At 60.6% G+C, this 17,849-nt stretch overlaps 1 protein-coding gene across 7 annotated transcripts in view; it reads left to right on the top strand.

The window, feature by feature from the left end:
- Positions 1–15,685, top strand: part of OTOF (otoferlin) — a 198,887-nt gene extending 183,202 nt beyond the window's left edge. For 3 of the 7 annotated variants that reach the window (XM_048846045.2, XM_048846041.2, XM_075126282.1), the window contains 12 exons: positions 103–240; positions 4,438–4,565; positions 5,536–5,706; positions 6,336–6,496; positions 6,866–7,008; positions 7,705–7,793; positions 9,409–9,507; positions 11,301–11,542; positions 12,009–12,187; positions 13,302–13,402; positions 13,663–13,866; positions 14,329–14,455. In XM_048846045.2, coding sequence (XP_048702002.2) covers positions 103–240; positions 4,438–4,565; positions 5,536–5,706; positions 6,336–6,496; positions 6,866–7,008; positions 7,705–7,793; positions 9,409–9,507; positions 11,301–11,542; positions 12,009–12,187; positions 13,302–13,402; positions 13,663–13,843 — 1,632 coding nt within the window. In that variant the 3' untranslated portion in view covers positions 13,844–13,866; positions 14,329–14,455. Of the gene's footprint in view, positions 1–102; positions 241–4,437; positions 4,566–5,535; positions 5,707–6,335; positions 6,497–6,865; positions 7,009–7,704; positions 7,794–9,408; positions 9,508–9,730; positions 9,830–11,300; positions 11,543–12,008; positions 12,188–13,301; positions 13,403–13,662; positions 13,867–14,328 lie in introns of all 7 variants that reach the window. The other 4 variants (XM_048846046.2, XM_048846042.2, XM_048846044.2 and 1 more) reach the window with 3 other exon arrangements.
- Positions 15,686–17,849: the final 2,164 nt, after the last annotated feature.

Below are 17,849 nucleotides of genomic sequence, written 5' to 3'. Positions count from 1 at the left end.
GCTCTGGGTTCACCCTGGGATAAGGGCGATCAGAATGTGGCCCGGAGGGGTGCTTGGTCCTCAGGCTGAATCCCACTTGGGATGTGTTTTTCCTTGTACCAGGGTTCCATGTGTGTTTACAAAGTGCCGCTTCCCGATGACATCACCAAGGAGGCAGGATACGACCCCAACTTCGGCATGTTCCAGGGGATTCCAAACAATGACCCCATCAATGTGCTGGTCCGCGTGTACATCGTGAGGGTGAGTGTAACCTGCCGGACAGCGTGGGCTGCATGGTCCAGTCCATGGATGTGTTAAAATCAATGGTTTTAACCTATTCAAGGAGGAGCGAGTGGGCAAGAGAGGAGGAGGAGGGACGCTCCGTGTCAAAAATGGTATTCCCTGTTTCCAAGTCACTGCCAGCATGTATGAAGATGATATTGAACGCTTAAGGATCAATCTTAACCTATTTATCATTGTGGGGTACATATGCAGCCCACAAAGTGTTAACTGGGCCGCAGGTTGAGACCCACAGTGCCCCCCACAAACGCCTTTGTTCAGCACCCTCTGCCCAGAGACGACCCCCCACAGAGTGGAACCAGGAGTGGAGAGCGGGGTGTGGGGCGTGGGGCAGGGACCACACGGCAGGGCAGCCAGGAGGCCGGGGCCCGTGGCCTTTGGCACGCAGCTGAGCTAGGCCGCAGCTGTGTGGTAATGGGGCTGCATGCAGCCCTCAGGCCGCGGATTGAGAACCGCTGCTCTAAAGTGTAGGTAAAAAAGCTGTGTGGTTGTGTGGTCCCAGGGCACTTCGATTTCAGTGACACATGCTGGAAGTGTCATGCTGCCAGTGCTAAAACAATCCTTGGAATTTCGTAATAGCCTAGATGACAGTTTCCTAACTCAAAAAGCGTTTTCACCAACATGGGGGAATTCTGTATTAGACCTTATCCTAACAGATAAAGAGGCACTGGCCATAGAACTGAAAATTAATGGAAGGGTAGGTACAAGTGATCATTCTTGATCATAGTTTTAATGTGCAAATAGAATAAAGTCCAAACCAGGGATATATATGCTTGATGCTTTGAAAGGACCAGTTTCACAACACTGAAAAAAAGCATGAGCCAAATCAGTGGGGAGGAAGAATTTAATCAGAAAAATGTGAATGTTAATTGGGAATTGTTTAAGAACACTTTACTAGATACCCAAAAAGCTGTAATTCCACAGTCAATGAAGAAGTCTGTACTAGTTAAAAAACCAACCTAGTTACAGGTTAAGTGAAGACAGCTATAACAAATGGAAAAAATGGGAAGTTGATAGTAATGAATATAAATTGTAACTCTAGATAATTGATAAGGGAAGCAAAGGGACACAAAGAGAAATCTATGGCCAGCAGAGTTAAGAAGAACAACAAGGAGTTTTTAAAGTATATTAGGAACAAAAAGAATTCCAACAATGGTACAGGTCCATTACTAGATTTAAAAGGAAGAATTATCACTACTAATGCAGAAAAGGCATACGTTTTCCATAAATATTTCTGTTCTGTATTTGGGAAAAAAACAGATGGTGTAGTTATATCATATAATACTCTTTCCATTCCACTAGTATCTCTGGAGGATGTTAAAGAGCAGCTACTAAAGTTAGACATTTTTAAACTGCAGGTCTAAATAACTTAACTCCAAGAGTTTTAAAAGAGTTGGCTGAGGAATGCGTTGGGCCATTTGAGTTGATTTTCAATAAGTCTTGGAGCACTGGGGAAGTTCCAGAAGATTTGAAGAAAGCTAATGTACCAATATTTTAAAAGGGTAAATGGGATGACCTACGTAGTTATAGGCCAGTCAGCCTGACATTGATCCCAGGCAAGATAATGGAACAGCTGGATCTGGGACTTGATTAATAAAGAACTAAAGGAGGATAATGTAATTAATGCCAATCACCATGGTTTTATGGAATATAGATCACAGAATCATAGAAGACTAGGGTTGGAAGAGACCTCAGGAGTCCCACGGTTGTGGGGCCCCTCACCACCACCTGCCTGTAAACATGAGGCAGCCTTGTCTGTGAATCAGCTCCCTGAATCCACCAGCCGCTGGCAACACAAGCCCTGCTCTCCAGGCCTCTGCAGCTCTCACTGTCTCTGTGCACATGCCAACCCCTGGCCTGCTCTGAGAGTCCCCTGTCAAGTCCAGCACCCTCTCCACTGACCACTCACAGAATTAGCAGGGCTGCCATCCCCAAAGGAACAGGACAGGACAGCTTGAAAGATTCAGCTCAGCCAGCACGCTGCTGAACACCACCTCTCTGAGATATATTGATAGTGATACAAGAATAAATTTATTACCAAAGACTAGAGATTTGGGAGACGGTGAGGGAGGATATTGGAAACAAAGAGTTACATAGCAAACAAAAGCACAACACACTTTCTAGAGACTAAACTACCAGCTTAACCTCCTGTCTAAAGAAGTTTCTCTAACCCAAAGTCCCCTGCAGCCAAGGTTGGCTGAGATCCGTTTTTAATGAATGTAAACACACTGTCTGTTTCCTTCCTAGGTGCAGGATGAGGGTGGGGGTCTTCTTTGCCTCCTCAGTGTACCCCCAAATTTCATTGTCTTTCCTCACAGACAGGATAACCACCTGTGACATGTTTTGCCTGTATGCTGCTTTCCCTGTTGACCTCACATCTCTTCGTTAAAATTTGACTTTGTATGTAAAATGAGCATCCGTTGTGTTAGATTATGCTACTTCATTTACATCCCAACAAAGAAATACACATTTCTTAGTTCGTGTCTTATGCAAAACCTGTTCTTCGTCTTTGCTGGTGACTAATACCTTGATGCAGACTTTAAAACATATTTCCAGTATATATTCAAATTCCTTACATAGTATCTCTGTATACATCTGTAAATGATGACGAGGACAGGTCTGTTCTGCTCTGGATCGCTTGGTAAGAGGGGCACAAACAAACAATGTGTTTTAATACAGCTAAATGTAAATGTATCCATCTAGAAACAAAGAATGAGGCCGTACTTACAGGATGAAAGCAGTGACTTGGAAAAAGATTTGGGGAGGGGGGATCAAATTAGCTGAAGCTGAGCTCCCAGTGTGACACAGGGGCCAGAAGAGCTAATGTGATCCTGGGATGTATAAACAGGGAATCTCAAGTAGGATTAAAGAGGTTCTTTTACCTCTGTATGTGGCCCTGGTGTGACCGCTGCTGGATCCTGTGTCCGGGTCTGTGCCCAAAGTTCAAGAAGGATGTTGATAGATTAGAGAGGGTTCAGAGAAGAGCCATGAGAATGATTAAAGGATTAGAAACCTGCCCTACAGTGATAGACTCAAAGAGCTTAATCCCCGGGGAACAAATATCTGACAATGGGCTCTTCAGTCTAGCAGAGAAAGGTCTAACACTATTCCAGGGCTGGAAGTTGAAGCTAAACAAATTCAGACTGGAAATAAGATGTACATTTTTAACACAGTGGATAATTAACCATTGGAACAATTTCCCAAGGGCCGTGGTGGATTTGCCATCACTGAACATTTTAAAATCAAGACTGGCTGTTTTGCGTAAAGTTCTGCTCTAGTTCAAACAGGAATTGTTTGGGGGAAGGTCTGTGCTATTCAGGAGGTCAGACTAGATGATCACTTCGGTCCCTTCTGCCCTTGGGATCTACAAATCGACGAGAGCGTGGTCGTATTGTGAGGGGAAAGAGCCAGAGGAGAGCAAGAGGTTATGAAGAAGAGGAGGGTGGGGATGAGGCTGGGCGTGAGGGAGCTCAGGAGATGAGCTGGGATGGGCTCACAGGGGCAAGTGGAGGTGTTATAGGAGGAGAGTGGATGAGAAACTTCTGCACCTATGCTGGGAGGAGGCTGCGAGAGTTGTAGGAGAACCCTGGAATCAACCAATGAAATGAATAGGCAGCAGATTTAAACCAAACAGAAGGAAGTATTTCTTCACACAGCACACAGTCGGCCTGTGGAACTCATTGCCAAGGGATGTTGTGAAGGCCAAAAGTATCACTGGGTTCAAAAAAGATGGTTTAGTCACAACAAATCCTGCCTCTTGGTGGGGGGATAGACTAGGTGACCCTTGCGGTCCCTTCTAACCCTATGCCCTATGATTCTAAGAATTAGATCAGTTCCCGGAGGACCGGTCCAATGGATATTAGCCAAGATGGTCGGGGATGCAACCCCATGCTCTGGGTGTCCCTAGCCTCTGACGACCAGAGGGAGAATACAGGGCTAGATGGACCATTGGGCTGACCCAGTTACGTTCTTCCGAGGGGCGGAGGGAAGTGAAGTTGCAGTTTATCAGTTTTCTCTTGGAGGCAATGGAGGGAGGGGAGGTTTGAATAGCAAGAGACTTGCAGCCACGCTGCAGAAAGCGAACGCGTGGCTGGTGTGGGCCACGTGTGGCCAGGGAAACCCCCAGGGGACACGGTGTGTCTCATGTCTTCCTCACAGGCCACCGACCTGCACCCAGCCGACATCAACGGGAAAGCGGATCCCTATATCACCATCAAGCTGGGCAAGACAGACATCAAAGACAAGGAGAACTACATCTCCAAGCAGCTGAACCCCATCTTTGGGAAGTAAGGCGCTGCGGTGTTACTGTAACGACTAGTGGCCACAGCTGAGACCGCCGGGCGACGGCTAGTTCAGCCACATAGTGGGAGCCTGAAGAAGGCAAGCAGGGTCAGGAAGAGAGCCCAGGGCTCCTGAGCGCTAGCCCAGGGCTCTAGGCACTGGCCCATCCCCCACAGAGCAGCAGGACAAAGGCAGGCTCCCTGTCTCCATTTTGTCCACGCCGGGTTTACAATAGTGCCAGTGACACCGGGCCCACACTCAGAAGGGGCACCAGTGCCCGGACTGTGTCCCCGCCCCCACTCAGCCTCTCCGCCCCCTCTCCACCTGCCCCCCCCCCCCGGCTCGCTCCTCTCCTCCCCGCCTCGCCCCCCTGCTCACTCCTCTCTCTGCTCACTGATTGCTCCTCTCCGCCCCCCTCCGTGCCTTGCCCCCTGCTCACTCCACTCCACCCTTCCCCCGAACCCACTGCTCACTCCTCTCTGCCCCCTCCCCAAGCGAGTGGTGGGTGGGGCCTTGGGGGGAAGAGGCTGAGCAGGGGTGGGGGCAGGGCAGAATGGGGGCGGGGCCTCAGGGCAGAATGTGGGTGGAGCCGGGGCGGGGCCTCAGGGCAGAATGTGGGCGGAGCTGGGGCCTCGGGGTGGAGTGCAGGCACAGTGGGGGCAGGGCCTCAGGGCAGAATGTGGGCGGAGCTGGGGCGGGGCCTCGGGGTGGAGTGCAGGCACAGTGGGGGCGGGGCCTCAGGGCAGAATGTGGGCGGAGAAGGGGTGGGGCCTCGGGGTGGAGTGCAGGCACAGTGGGGGCGGGGCCTCAAGGCAGAATGTGGGCGGAGCTGGGGCGGGGCCTCGGGGTGGAGTGCAGGGCAGAGCCTTGGGGCAGAGCCGGCTGCGAGGCAAGCCAGGGCTTTTGGCAAGGGGGGGGCCTGCACCGAGGCCCAGGGGTAAATGCTCTTTCGTTCTCTCTCTCCCCGTTCCCCAGGTCGTTCGACATTGAGGCCACCTTCCCCATGGAGTCCATGCTGACGGTGGCCGTGTACGACTGGGACCTGGTGGGTTCTGACGACCTGATCGGGGAGACCAAGATCGACCTGGAGAATCGGTATTACAGCAAGCACCGGGCCACCTGCGGCATCTCACAGACCTACTCCACGTATGGAAACTCCTCCCGCCTCGGGCCCTGCCACCCCACTGCCCCGACTGCGTGGGAATGAAACTGTCCCCAGGCAGACAGCCAGCCCCGGGCCTATACCCACCCCCACAGCCCAGCAGGGCAGGTGGAAACACACTGTGTGCTACTTACCCCCTGGCCCTGGCTGCTCCTGTATGGGGCACCCCACATGGAATAGCAGGAATGCAGGGCAGGACTCAGGGGCATCAGCAGAGGGTGCATAGGCACCCAAAGAGGGGACACGTAAGGCCAGGACTGAGGGGCATTGGCAGAGCTTGGTGGGGAAGCCCAGGACTGGGGCAGCAGGGGGCTGTGGGTCGGGACTGGGGGGCACCGGCAGAGCTGTGTATGAGAAGCCCAGGGCAGGGACCACAAGGGGCTACAGTTCAGGATTGAGGGGTGTTGGCAGATCCATACATGGGGAGCTCAGGGCTGGGAGAGCGGGGGACATTGGTCTACACTGTCCCTTCCCATATGATTCCTGGCTTCAGCTGGTGTGATTCTGCCTTCCTCCCATCCCCGGAGGAGCGGGACAGGCCCCTTCTCCCTGGGCAAGTTGGAAGGGGTTGGATCCACAGCGGCTCTCCCTGACCCCAGCCCTTTGTTCACAGCCACGGCTACAACATGTGGCGGGACCCCGGGAAGCCCACGCAGATCCTCTCCAAGCTGTGCAAAGAGGGCAAGGTGGACGGGCCCCACTACGGACCTCCAGGGCGGGTGAAAGTCGCCAACCGGGTCTTCACCGGCCCCAGGGAGATGGAGGATGAAAACGGTAATGGGACCGGGGCGCGGCACTCCCCCAGCTGGGTTGGAGGGGTGGGTCGGACGGCTGCATCGTCCTGGCAGGGACCTGCACACGCCTCCACTGCTATGAGCACACACGCACCCCAGGTCAGGCGAGGAGCGTGCCAGAAAATCGAGCGCCTGCTTTGCAATGGGGAGATGGAGGGTGGGGGTCGGCCTGGGCTGGGAGTACTGGGAGGGGGCTGGCGACGCCCAAGAGGTGAGACAGCCCATGCTCCATGCCCCTACCCGTCGGGGGGTGGGCATTCTCCTGCCTCAGGCTGGCCGTGGACAGCGTGGCCCGGCTGCTTTACCTTGGCCCAGCCGGCCCGGCTCAGAGCTGGCTTTGCGCACGCAGGTCAGAAGAAGCAGACGGACGAGCACCTGGCCCTGGCAGTCCTGCGCCACTGGGAGGAGATCCCCCGGGTGGGCTGCAAGCTCGTCCCGGAGCACGTGGAGACGCGGCCACTGCTGAATCCCGACAAGCCCGGCATCGAGCAGGTACCGCCCGCTCTCCTGGCATCGGGGGTCACCGGCTCGGCACCGGGGGGGGGGGGCGGGACAGAGAGGTGAAAGCAGCAGCATGTCTGGCCCTCGGGGAACGCCAGCCCTGCGGAGCCTCATGGGTTCCCATGTGCAAGGCAGATCCAAGGCCAAGCGAACGAGCCCCATCCCGTCCCCACAGCTGGAGAATCCTGCATGGGGAGCCCCTTCCCCCGAAACATCACCCCGGGGGGAGCAATAACAGCAATGATCTCTGCCTGTCTGATTAGCTCCCCGCTCTTTCCATACCTCCCCAAGGCCCCTTTCCTTTGTGTTCCCCAAGCCCACCACTGTAGGGCTCTGGCTGCCTTCCTCATCCCCGGACCCTGTTCTCTACCCTCGTGCGCTTGTTTCCCCTCCATCTCCACCCTACATCCCCGTCCTGTGGCCACGCCCCTCCCTCCCCATGTCCCCGCGGTACCTCGTCTATTGCCTCTCATCTGCTCCACGGGTAGGAGACACTCTGTGGGGGGATGGAGCTGCAGCTGAGCCCCCAAGCTGGCAAAGTTCTCTGCAAACACGGCCTGTCACGGCCTTGTCTCCATGCGACTGTCACCTTCAGGCTGGTGACTGCCAGGCGGGAGGGGAAGGAACCCCGTAAAGGGAGGGGAGGAGACAGCAGAGGGAGGTAACTGGGTCTTCCCCACATTGCAGGGCCGGCTGGAGATGTGGGTGGACATGTTCCCCATGGATATGCCGGCACCTGGCCCTGCCATCGATATCTCTCCCAGGAAGCCAAAGAGGTAACGAACCTGGGGGTAGCCTGGGACCAGCCCAGGCCCCACGTCGGTCACCCCTCATGCTGCTGCTAATGGGAGGGCTGCAGGGCCCGCCTTGGGGCTCCTAACCAGCTCCTCGTTTGGGCTGAGAGCTATAGGAAACCCTCAGCTGGATGGACCTGTCTTTCTTTCCCTCCCCTGCCCCGCAAGGAGCGATCCCTCCAGCCCATGCTCCTGGTCCCTGGATTTGGGAGGTGGCTGGGAGTTGGGGTGTGATGTCCTCCATCTCCTGCTCCCACCGTCTGCTCACAGAGAGGTGGTGCGTGGGGCCCCAGCCGGGCACCGAGGCAGAGTTAGCACCTGCAGGGCCTTGAGCTTCCACAGCCAGAGAGATAAGGGCCTGATCCGAAGCCCAGTGAAATCAATGAGGCTCCTTCTCCTGGCCCTGTGCTGGGTCTACCAAGGGAGCAGGAGAGCTAAGGACCAGGGCGTGATCCAGCTGCGGGAGGGGGGACAGAGCGGCTGGGCAGGGAGGGCGATGGAGGAACTGGTGATCAGCAGCACCCTGTGAACCAGCGCTGGGCCCTTTTCACCGTGGCAGGGGCAGGGAAGGCGTTCAACAGCTTCCAGCGCCAAAGCGCCTTCTGCCTGCCCGCCGCCGGGAAAGCTGAGCCGGGGCCCTGCCGTCTGTTCCCGATCGCGACTTGTGGCCAGGGCCAGACCTGAGTGATGTGAAACACCCAGCAAAGCCCCCACCCTCTTTGTGCACGCGTGTGGGTGTGAATGTGCCCGGCCTGCACGTGAGACAGAGACTGCGGATCGAGCCAGACCAGCGTTTTAACAACCCCGCGAGCCCCCGTCCATCAGCAACGAGGCTGCAGCCCCGGGGGCGTTGCAGCCCCGGGTGTGATGTGTATTATCATCAGCTGGTGTGGGTCAGCATCCCTGGCTGGGAACCATTGCAAGGAGCCACCCCAGGTCACACCTGCTGGAGCCCTAAACTGTATTAATTATTATGTTACTCAGCAGCATGCTAGGGGCTTTGGATGGGCCCCTGCCTGAATGAGCCTACAGGAGTGGGGGCTCCCTAGGTATGAAACCCACAGCCCATGGGCTCTGGCTCCTCCCAGCTCCCCAGACCCCAGCTGGGCCAGGTGGCAGGGCTCTGCTGGAACATCTGGGCTGCTGGTTTGAGCATGGAGGGGAAATTCAGCTCCCATTGGGCCCTGGTGCAACCCCAGGGACTTCAGCTGAATCATGTGGAGGTGAATTTTGTGGGCCCAGGTGCCAGCAGCTGATGCAGCAACAGGCTGCCCTGCTCCAGCCCCAGAGCTGGGAGCAAGCTGCCCAAGCCCAGGAGTGGGCTGCCTGCCCAGGTCCCCCGGCCGGCGATCGGCAGGACGTCAGACTAGCTGATCCTAATGGTTCCTTCTGGTCTGAAACAGCCGGGAGGCCCAGGACTGGGCTGCCACGAAACTCACGGCTGAGCCCTGCTCTTGGGCCTGCACCGTGGCTCCCCCCAGGAGAGGGGTCTTGTCCCGGGGAGCCGATCCCAGCGCCCCACCAGGTCTGTGCCGTTCTGCCCCGGATTTCCCCGCCGGCCTCGTCTCACCTCCTTGTCTCCCTTCCTCCCTGCCAGATATGAGCTTAGAGTGATAGTGTGGAACACAGATGAGGTAATCCTGGAGGACGATGATTTCTTCACTGGGGAGAAATCCAGTGACATTTTTGTCAGGGGGTAGGTACAGCGCGGCGAGCCGGCTCCTCCGTGCGCGTGAGCATCTCGCGGAGCTGCCGCCCCGCTCCGGGATCCCGCTGGCGCTTGGTCTGGGGGGCTGCGGGGGTGAATAACAGACATTCTGCTTCTTTGTTTTGCCTCTGTCTGTCCCCCCCCCCCTTTGCCATGTCTGCTCCGCGCCTGGTGTGGTCTGTCCCTGTGTCCCGCCCTGCCGGCCGCCTAGCTATGAGCTGCGGGCGGTGATCTGGAACACCGACAAGGTGCTGCTGGAGGATGATGCTTTCATGGCAGGAGAGAAGATGTCTGACATCTATGTCCGGGGGTAACGGCCAACACCTTGCCACCCGCCCCCCTCCCCTGCGGGCTGTGCAGAGGGACACAATGTGTCCCGAGTGTCCCAGGTGTTCATCGCTGCCCCTCGGGAGACCCCACCCAAACCCACAGCCTGAGGATCTGCGGGGGCTCAGCCAGGTCTGGCCCCTGGCTCCTCCCAAGCCCACTCAGCTTGAGCTCCAGCACCGAATTAACTCCAGTTCCAGACTCCGCTGGGTTCCTTGTCGTGACCCGTCCCAGCAGCCGGGGGTGAATTCTGCTTCCAGGGCCTGTTCGTGCGACTCCCCACGCTGGCCTGGTGCCAGCACGGAACCCGGACGACTCTGGTGCCCGGCTAGTGTCTGTGGCAACACCGCGTTCATTCCCCTTCTGGGGCCCGATGAGGCACCGTTAGTTGCCGGTGGGATGCCTGACGATTTCGGTGGCCGGTTAGTTCTGCATCTGGCGCCCAGTTAGAGCAGCTGCCATTACACGGTGAGCAGCTGCTGAGAGCTGCTCTCGCTGGTCTCGGCCACTCCGTGGGCACTCCCTGCGCTCAGTGTGGGCACTCCCTGCTCCCTGGTAATTTTTAAGTCAAGGTTGGATGTTTTTCTAAAGGAGATGCTGCAGGTAGGCTTCTCGGGACGTGCCCTGGCCTGTGTTATCCAGGCGGTCAGATGAGAGTATCACAGTGGTCCCTTGGGCTCTATGAATCTGCAAACCCGCCCTGCCCACAGCCACCTGGTGCCCCTCTGTGCCAAACGGGCAGTCCCCTGAAGCAAGAGTTGCTAACGATAACCTGCGGCTCCTCAGAGAGTCCCTGCAGGCAGAGTGACATCGTCCCATACCCCAGGGGGTCTCCTCTCCGTGGGGGCAGAGGTGCACAGACACAGTGTGTGGGGACAGCGTAGCCGATGGTTGCACCAGTGTCCCCCAGGGCCGGGCTGTCGGCAGGTCCCAGCTCGCTGCTGAGTCTGTTTGTTGGCCGTGCTGCTGGAGAAACAGAGACACACTCACGCACGCATGGACGTGTCCTTCTCTGCCCTGGCTGCAAGCCACGTAGGCGCCCCCCCCTTCTCTAGGAATGCTGCACAGCCCCGCACATCTGCCCACCAGGAGACAATCACTGGTCCCCAGCTTACATGTTCCCTTCCTCAATCCCATTCCCCCTCCTCCTCGTCAGGTCCCCTTGGACCACCCGGGTTCTCCTGGGCTTGTGGACCCTGCTGGCCCTTCCAGAGAGTCATTGGGTCCCTGCCCTTAGTGCTCACCTGCTGAGCTCCATGCCATCTGCCCCCTTTGTCGGGTCCTCCAGCCCATTGCTGCGGTCGTTGCTCCCCCGTTTTGTCTCCCTGGGCCGCGGGCCGCAGCCAAGGTGCTGTCTCAGCAGTTCCTTGGCACGGGGTGTGTGCGTGTGTCTGTTGTCCCGTTGCTCCCCGTGACCAGCCCCATCCCCTTGCCCAACGGTCTGGTCCCTGCAGGTGGCTGAAGGGCCAGCAAGAGGACAAGCAGGACACGGACGTGCATTACCACTCACTCACCGGCGAGGGCAACTTCAACTGGCGCTACGTCTTCCCCTTCGACTACCTGATGGCGGAGGAGAAGATTGTCATCTCCAAGAAGGAGTCCATGTTCTCCTGGGATGAGACTGAGTACAAGATCCCGGCCCGCCTCACCCTGCAAGTCTGGGACGCCGACCACTTCTCGGCTGACGACTTCCTCGGTGTGCAGTGAAGGGGGTCCGGCCCCACGTTGGGGGGGAGGGGTGACGCGCTGCCAGGCCTGGGCACGAGGCTGTGGTGGGGCAGGGAGAGCCACCCAGCCGTGCAGCGCCAGGCCGCCGTCTGGGGATCCACTCTGCGCTGTCCACGGCCGGGCAGGCGAGGCTGGCGGGAGAGGATAGAGAGAAGGGGGGAAGCCCCAGGCGAGAACCTGGTGGGTCAGGGAGGGAGAAGAAGCCACCAAAGGAGATGCTGATCTATCAGGGCAGGGGAGACCCCCCAGGAGCTCAGAGGAGATGGAGAGCAGGGGATGAGGTCCAAGGGACCAGCTGGCTCAAGCTCCCCTGGCACGTCCCATGAGGCTCTGGGTGTTGGCCCTGGAGCTGCAGCCGCCCCCCCGCCCCAGCGCCATGCACCCAACGGCAGTGCCGGCGGGCTGGGAAGGCTGCTGATCTTTCTCCCCGGCAGGGGCCATCGAGCTGGACCTGAACCGCTTCCCGCGTGGCGCCAAGACGGCCAAGCAGTGCAGCATGGACATGGTGACGAACGAGGGCGACCTGCCCCTGGTCTCCATCTTCAAGCAGAAGAGGGTGAAGGGCTGGTGGCCCTTCGTGGCCAGGAATGAGAACGACGAGCTGGAGCTCACGGTGAGGATGCCGGGCAGCGGGTCACTGCTGAATGCAGCACCGCAGTGTGGGCCTGGCATCACTCACGACGAGGAAGGGCACTGGCAGGGCTGGGGGCGGGGAGCCCGGGACCAGGCCAGCGGGGGGGGGCTGCGGGTCGGGACTGGGGGGCGCCGGCGGAGCCGGGGGCGGGGAGCCCAGGACCAGGCCAGCGGGGGGGGCTGCGGGTCGGGACTGAGGGGCGCCGGCGGAGCCGGGGGCGGGGAGCCCGGGACCAGGCCAGCGGGGGGGGGCTGCGGGTCGGGACTGAGGGGTGCCGGCGGAGCCGGGGGCGGGGAGCCCGGGACCAGGCCAGCGGGGGGGGCTGCGGGTCGGGACTGGGGGGCGCCGGCGGAGCCGGGGGCGGGGAGCCCGGGACCAGGCCAGCGGGGGGGGCTGCGGGTCGGGACTGGGGGGCGCCGGCGGAGCCGGGGGCGGGGAGCCCGGGACCAGGCCAGCGGGGGGGGCTGCGGGTCGGGACTGGGGGGCGCCGGCGGAGCCGGGGACGGGGAGCCCAGGACCAGGCCAGCGGGGGGGGGGCTGCGGGTCGGGACTGGGGGGCGCCGGCGGAGCCGGGGGCGGGGAGCCCGGGACCAGGCCAGCGGGGGACTGCAGGGCAGAAGCGCCGGGTGACTCTTTCCCGTCGGAGGTTGGGCTCTCCGGGGCTGGAGAAGTTTGGCTCCGTCTTTGAACTGTGCGGCTCTCGGGGCTGGGCGCTCTGCCCAGCCGGGTGTCAGGTGCAGGCGGAGCAGCTGCTCAGACGCTGCCGGTCCCAGCTGTAGCCAGGAGGCGCAGAGCCAGGGGGAGCTGAGAGAGATCTGACCGAGCCAAAGGGAGCCCGAGCCCCACGGCCTGGCCCTGGGCTCGCCCCTGGCTCTGTTCTCTGGCCCTGGGAGCGGTGAGCCCGTTTCTCAGCGTGGGGGGGTTACGGTCACCCCCACCAGCTCAGATGATGGGCCCTGGGGGCGGCTCTGCTGGGCGGATTCTGCACCTTTCCAGCTGTAGGCCCCAGGACGCCAGCCCAGGCTGTGGGATGGTCCCCAGCCCCGGGGGAGTTCTCAGCCAGGGCCGTCCAGAGACTCTGTGCTTCCCCCAGGGCAAGGTGGAGGCCGAACTGCACCTGCTGACAGCGGAGGAGGCCGAGAAATCCCCCGCGGGGCTGGCCCGCAACGAGCCCGACCCGCTGGAGAAACCCAAGTAAGTGACGAGGGTCCTGGTGGGGGGGTAGGGTGAGGCTGAGGATGTGGGGCGGGCTGTGGGGATGAAGGCTGGGTGGAGAGGGGGGTTAGGTGCGTGGATCGGACGCTACAGGGCATGGAGGTGGTGGGGACACCCCATGATACAGGCTGTTTTCCCCCCATACACGTCCAGTTCTCTGTGTCTGTCTGTCAACCTTTCTTTCCTGCCTTTCTTCACCTCCTCCCCATCACTCCGGCCGCCCCCCTGCACCCCCCCAGCCGCCCCGACACCAGCTTCATCTGGTTCCTGAACCCCCTGAAGTCCATCCGTTACTTCATCTGGCACACGTACCGCTGGCTCCTCCTGAAACTCCTCCTCCTCCTCCTCGCGCTCCTCCTGGTCGGCCTCTTCCTCTACTCCATGCCGGGCTACCTGGTCAAGAAGCTTCTGGGGGCCTGAGGGCACCATCCCCTTTGTTCATGGTACTTCCTGCCCCGAACACCCGGGGCATGTTTGCTGGCTGAGAACGCTGGAGGGGCCCGTGAGGCGCCGGGTGCGTGGGAGGGGACTAAGGTGGGGCATAGTCGGGCTGCCAGGGGCCCTGGCCAGTCCCAGGAGGGGCAGGGAACATGCGACTCGTTGGAGACCGGCCAGCAGGAGGCCAGCTGGGTCTCCCGGGGCGGATGAGCAGCTGGGCTAAGGCACGGCGGGTGCAGTGGGGAATTGGGAACCACTTTCGAGCCGCTGAGCCGTGGGGCATAGCCGAGGGAGGCGGGAACTGGCAGGGGGCGGCAGGCAGAGGCGCAAAGACCTGGCGGTGGCGTGGGCAGAAGGCCCTTCCCCTACCCAGGGGCCTGGCTGGGTCCAACGCTGCTAACCCGGGCCGTGCGTCTCTTCCTCCCCGTCCCGTCCCCTGCCTCCTGCTGCCGCTGCCCGTTGGCCAGCCGCCCCGACACCTCCTTCATCTGGTTCCTCAACCCGCTCAAGTCCGTCAAGTACCTGATCTGCACCCGCTACAAGTGGCTCATCATTAAGATCATGCTGGCGCTGCTGCTCCTCATCATGGTGGGACTTTTCCTCTACTCCATGCCCGGCTACATGGTCAAGAAGCTGCTGGGGGCCTGAGGCCGCCCGGGCCCGGGGCCAGGCATCCGCTCGCCATGCACAGAGGCCCGGCTGGGGCGGCACCGGGACTGGGCCGGGGGGACGCCCGCGGCTCCGCCTTGCTTGCGTGTTCGCCTGCGCGGCTCCCTCTGGGGTCTGTCTCGCCTGAGGCCGGGGGCAGGAAGAGTTGGGCCTGGGGCACCGGGCTCCCTTCGCGCTTTCCCTGGGCGAAGCGTCGGCAAAGACAGGGCGGCCGAGCTGGCGCTTGGCTTCCACCCCCCACAGCGAAGAGCCTCTTAGCCCTGCCCCGGCTCTGGCTCCCAGAGCCCCAGGAGGCCAGTCGCACCCTCCCACGATCACGGCTGGCCTGGCAAGGAGGGGGGGACGTGCGGCTCTGGTTTGTTCCACACCCTCCTTCCTGCTCGGCCGCAGCCACCCCTGGGGTGCCGGTGCCAGGGAGAACGGGGCCGTTGAACACCGAGCGGTCACAGCCTGAGGAGGGGAGCCGTGGGACTCTCCAGAAAAGCAGCCCCCTCTGCTCCAGAGGGGCAGAGCCCCTCACCTGCCCAGGCGGGCTCTGAGGCTGCCCATGGTCAAGGCCCTGGCCGTCCTGCCCCCCCGTGGGGGTGACATTCACCCCGGAGGCTGTGGAGAAAGCAGCAGCAGAGCCGAGGAAACGTGCCCAGGTCGTGAGGAGCGGCCAGCTCTCCAGGCTGCCTGCCCTCGCCATGGGGGGTGGGTTGGACCCAGCCTGGGCCCGTTTTCCAGCCCCCCACCCTCAGCCGCTCCATTTGGGCCGGTGCATGGCTTGCGTGGGAACCCCGTCGGTGCTGGCTGGAGGGCCACCCAGCCGGTCCTTGTTCTAGCGTGGCTGCCCAGTAACCACAGCGGGACCTGTCGCCGCAGGGGATCCTGGGAGGGGCCCTGCTGGCCCCAAGCCCTGCTAACGCTTGGCCTGATGTGTTACTGCTATTCCCCCCGCCCTTCCCCCCGGCCCCCTCAGCCCTTCCCACCTGGGCACGAGAACGCGTGCATCTGGTGTTCACTGATTTCTGGTCCTGGGGCTGAGCCAGCTCGCTGCTGGGATGAGAGCAGCCGGCCCAGGGGCCATTTCAAGGTTGGGGGGGAGCCTCTTTCGTTTGTTTTTATGATGTTTGTGTTTTATCTGTCAATAAAAAAGAGGAAAGAAAATCGAAACACCCCAGTTGTGGGCCTGGTGCTGGAGCTGGGGGCATCCCAGGGCCCATGCCTAAGGCGCCGGCTGCCCTTTGGAGCGCGGCTTAGCTGCTCACTGCATAGGCTTGGTGGTGGACGGGTGGCCCCCAAATTCCAGCAACACAACTGCACCGTGCACCGGAGGGGGGCAGCATGACCTAGTGGTCAGGACAGGCCTGGGAGACAGGATCCTACTTCATGCTCCCTCCCCATGCCCAGATTGGTTGCCTCAATGGACCGGCAAGGGGAAGGGGGAAACCGGACCCCCTGCACAATGTGCTGGTGGGGCTCACTCCCCCCCTTCCTTTCAGCACAGCAGCTCCCTGGTTACCTGGCGGGGGTGGGGGTCAGTGAGCAGCGCATGACCCAGCCCTGAACCCTGGCCCCTGCAGCAGGCACGGGGCCCTGGCCCTGCCAATGAATGGGAACCGTTCGGGAGCAGGGCACTGGGCAGGCCCTGCCGCAGCTGGTCTTGGGGGCTGGAGCTGGCTCAGCACCGGGCCCGGCTGCGTCTCCACCGCCTACTGCGGCAGGCTAGGGCCTGGGCGCCACTAACTCGGCCGGGTGCCGTAGCGCCATCGTGCAGGGGTGGGGGGAAGACGCCAGCCCTGACTGATGTTTATGCCAAGCTAACCCCGGTGGAGCCAGCCCTAGGGTGAGAGACGCAGGCTTCCACCCGGGAAGTGGGTTACCTGTGGGGACCGGCTCCTGCCTCCTGTCAGCCTAGGTAGCGTCTACACTGAAGTGCTGCTGTAGCATGTCAAGTGACTCCAAGGTGCCCCCGCCCCAGTGCCCGGATCTCCGAGAGCCAGACGGCTGTTTAGGCAGGAAGTCACAAGTCATGGGGCTCACGCAGTTAATGACCCAACTAGGCCCATGTGCCTGGTCCCCAGGCTGCGGCCTGCATGTAACCCCCCCCCCCCCCACACACACACACACTTTGTACCAGTGTCCTGCAGCATGGGGGTGGGGGTGATCTGATTGACACCGTTAGCCCAGGGTGCCCCCTGGCACGGACACAGCTTAATACATAAAGCACAGGTATAGCACAGGCCCCCGTTCCCTGCAGGCCCAGCTATACCAGCCAGCTGGAACGACCTACGTCCTCCCCGGGGAGGCAGCGGGGGGGGGGGGGGTACCAGTCTAATTTGAGCAGGGCCCGTTAACCAGCACAGCGCATGGGGGTAGCCCTGGCCTGGTGGCTCAGCAAAGCAGGCAGGCCCATGCTTTGGGAAGAGGCGCGTCCAGCAGGTCTTTGTTTAAAGGGCAGGGGGAGTTTAGCTCTCAGACCCAGCCAGGGCCTGGCGCTAGAACTGGCTCTGCTGCTGCCCTTGCGCGTGAGCTTGGACATGTCACAAACGCTCAGTGCCTCAGTTTCCCCAGCTGATCATGCTCTCGCACGCCCAGTAGGAGCTAAGCACAGGAGCACCCACCCACACTGCCCTGGTCACTGGTGTGCATGGTGCCCTTTCAGCTCTTGTGAGGGAGGGGCCCCCGCAGGACTGAGCCGTGTCAGTTAGTGAAGCAGGGACGTGCTCTCCCCAGCCATGCAATGCACGCGCGTCATGTCCTGCCTGCAGAGCCATGCCCGGGCAGCGTGTGTGGCTCCAGGTTGCGGTTGTTACTTCATGCGGGGGGCTGAGGGGTGTTGTCCGCACACTGTTCCTACATGACCTTTAGAGTCCGCTGCACGGCCCCCCACCCAGCCTAACGGTCTCTAATAACACCTCCCAGCCCCACTGAGGGAGACCAGGGCTGACCCCAGGGCTGGGCGGGACGGGGGGAGGCTTATAGTAACTGCTGCATGGGGGGCAGGCCTGATTGAAAGAGGCAGAGAAGGGTGGGTGATGGGCTGGGTGCTTGGAGGGCTAAGGCTGGGCAGGGTTTTGGGGAGCCAGACGTAATCAGCCTTATCTTCCCTGTGTGAGTACCCCGGCAGCCACTGACCACCCCACCATAAAACAGATGGGAGACGGCGGGGAGGGAAATGGGCCAACCCAGGTCACACAGCGTCAAGGTAGCAGAGACAGGGAGAGGCACCTTGCTGCCAGCCTGAGCCCTGCTGCTCCGTGACAGAGGGCAGCCAGCCCTGGCATCATCCCAGAGGGCAGCATCTCTCCTCAGCAATCACACACCTGCAGCCCGG

This window comes from Caretta caretta, chromosome 3, assembly GCF_965140235.1.
Source record: "Caretta caretta isolate rCarCar2 chromosome 3, rCarCar1.hap1, whole genome shotgun sequence".
Taxonomy (NCBI): domain Eukaryota; kingdom Metazoa; phylum Chordata; order Testudines; family Cheloniidae; genus Caretta; species Caretta caretta.
This window is presented reverse-complemented; position numbering and strand designations above follow the sequence as displayed.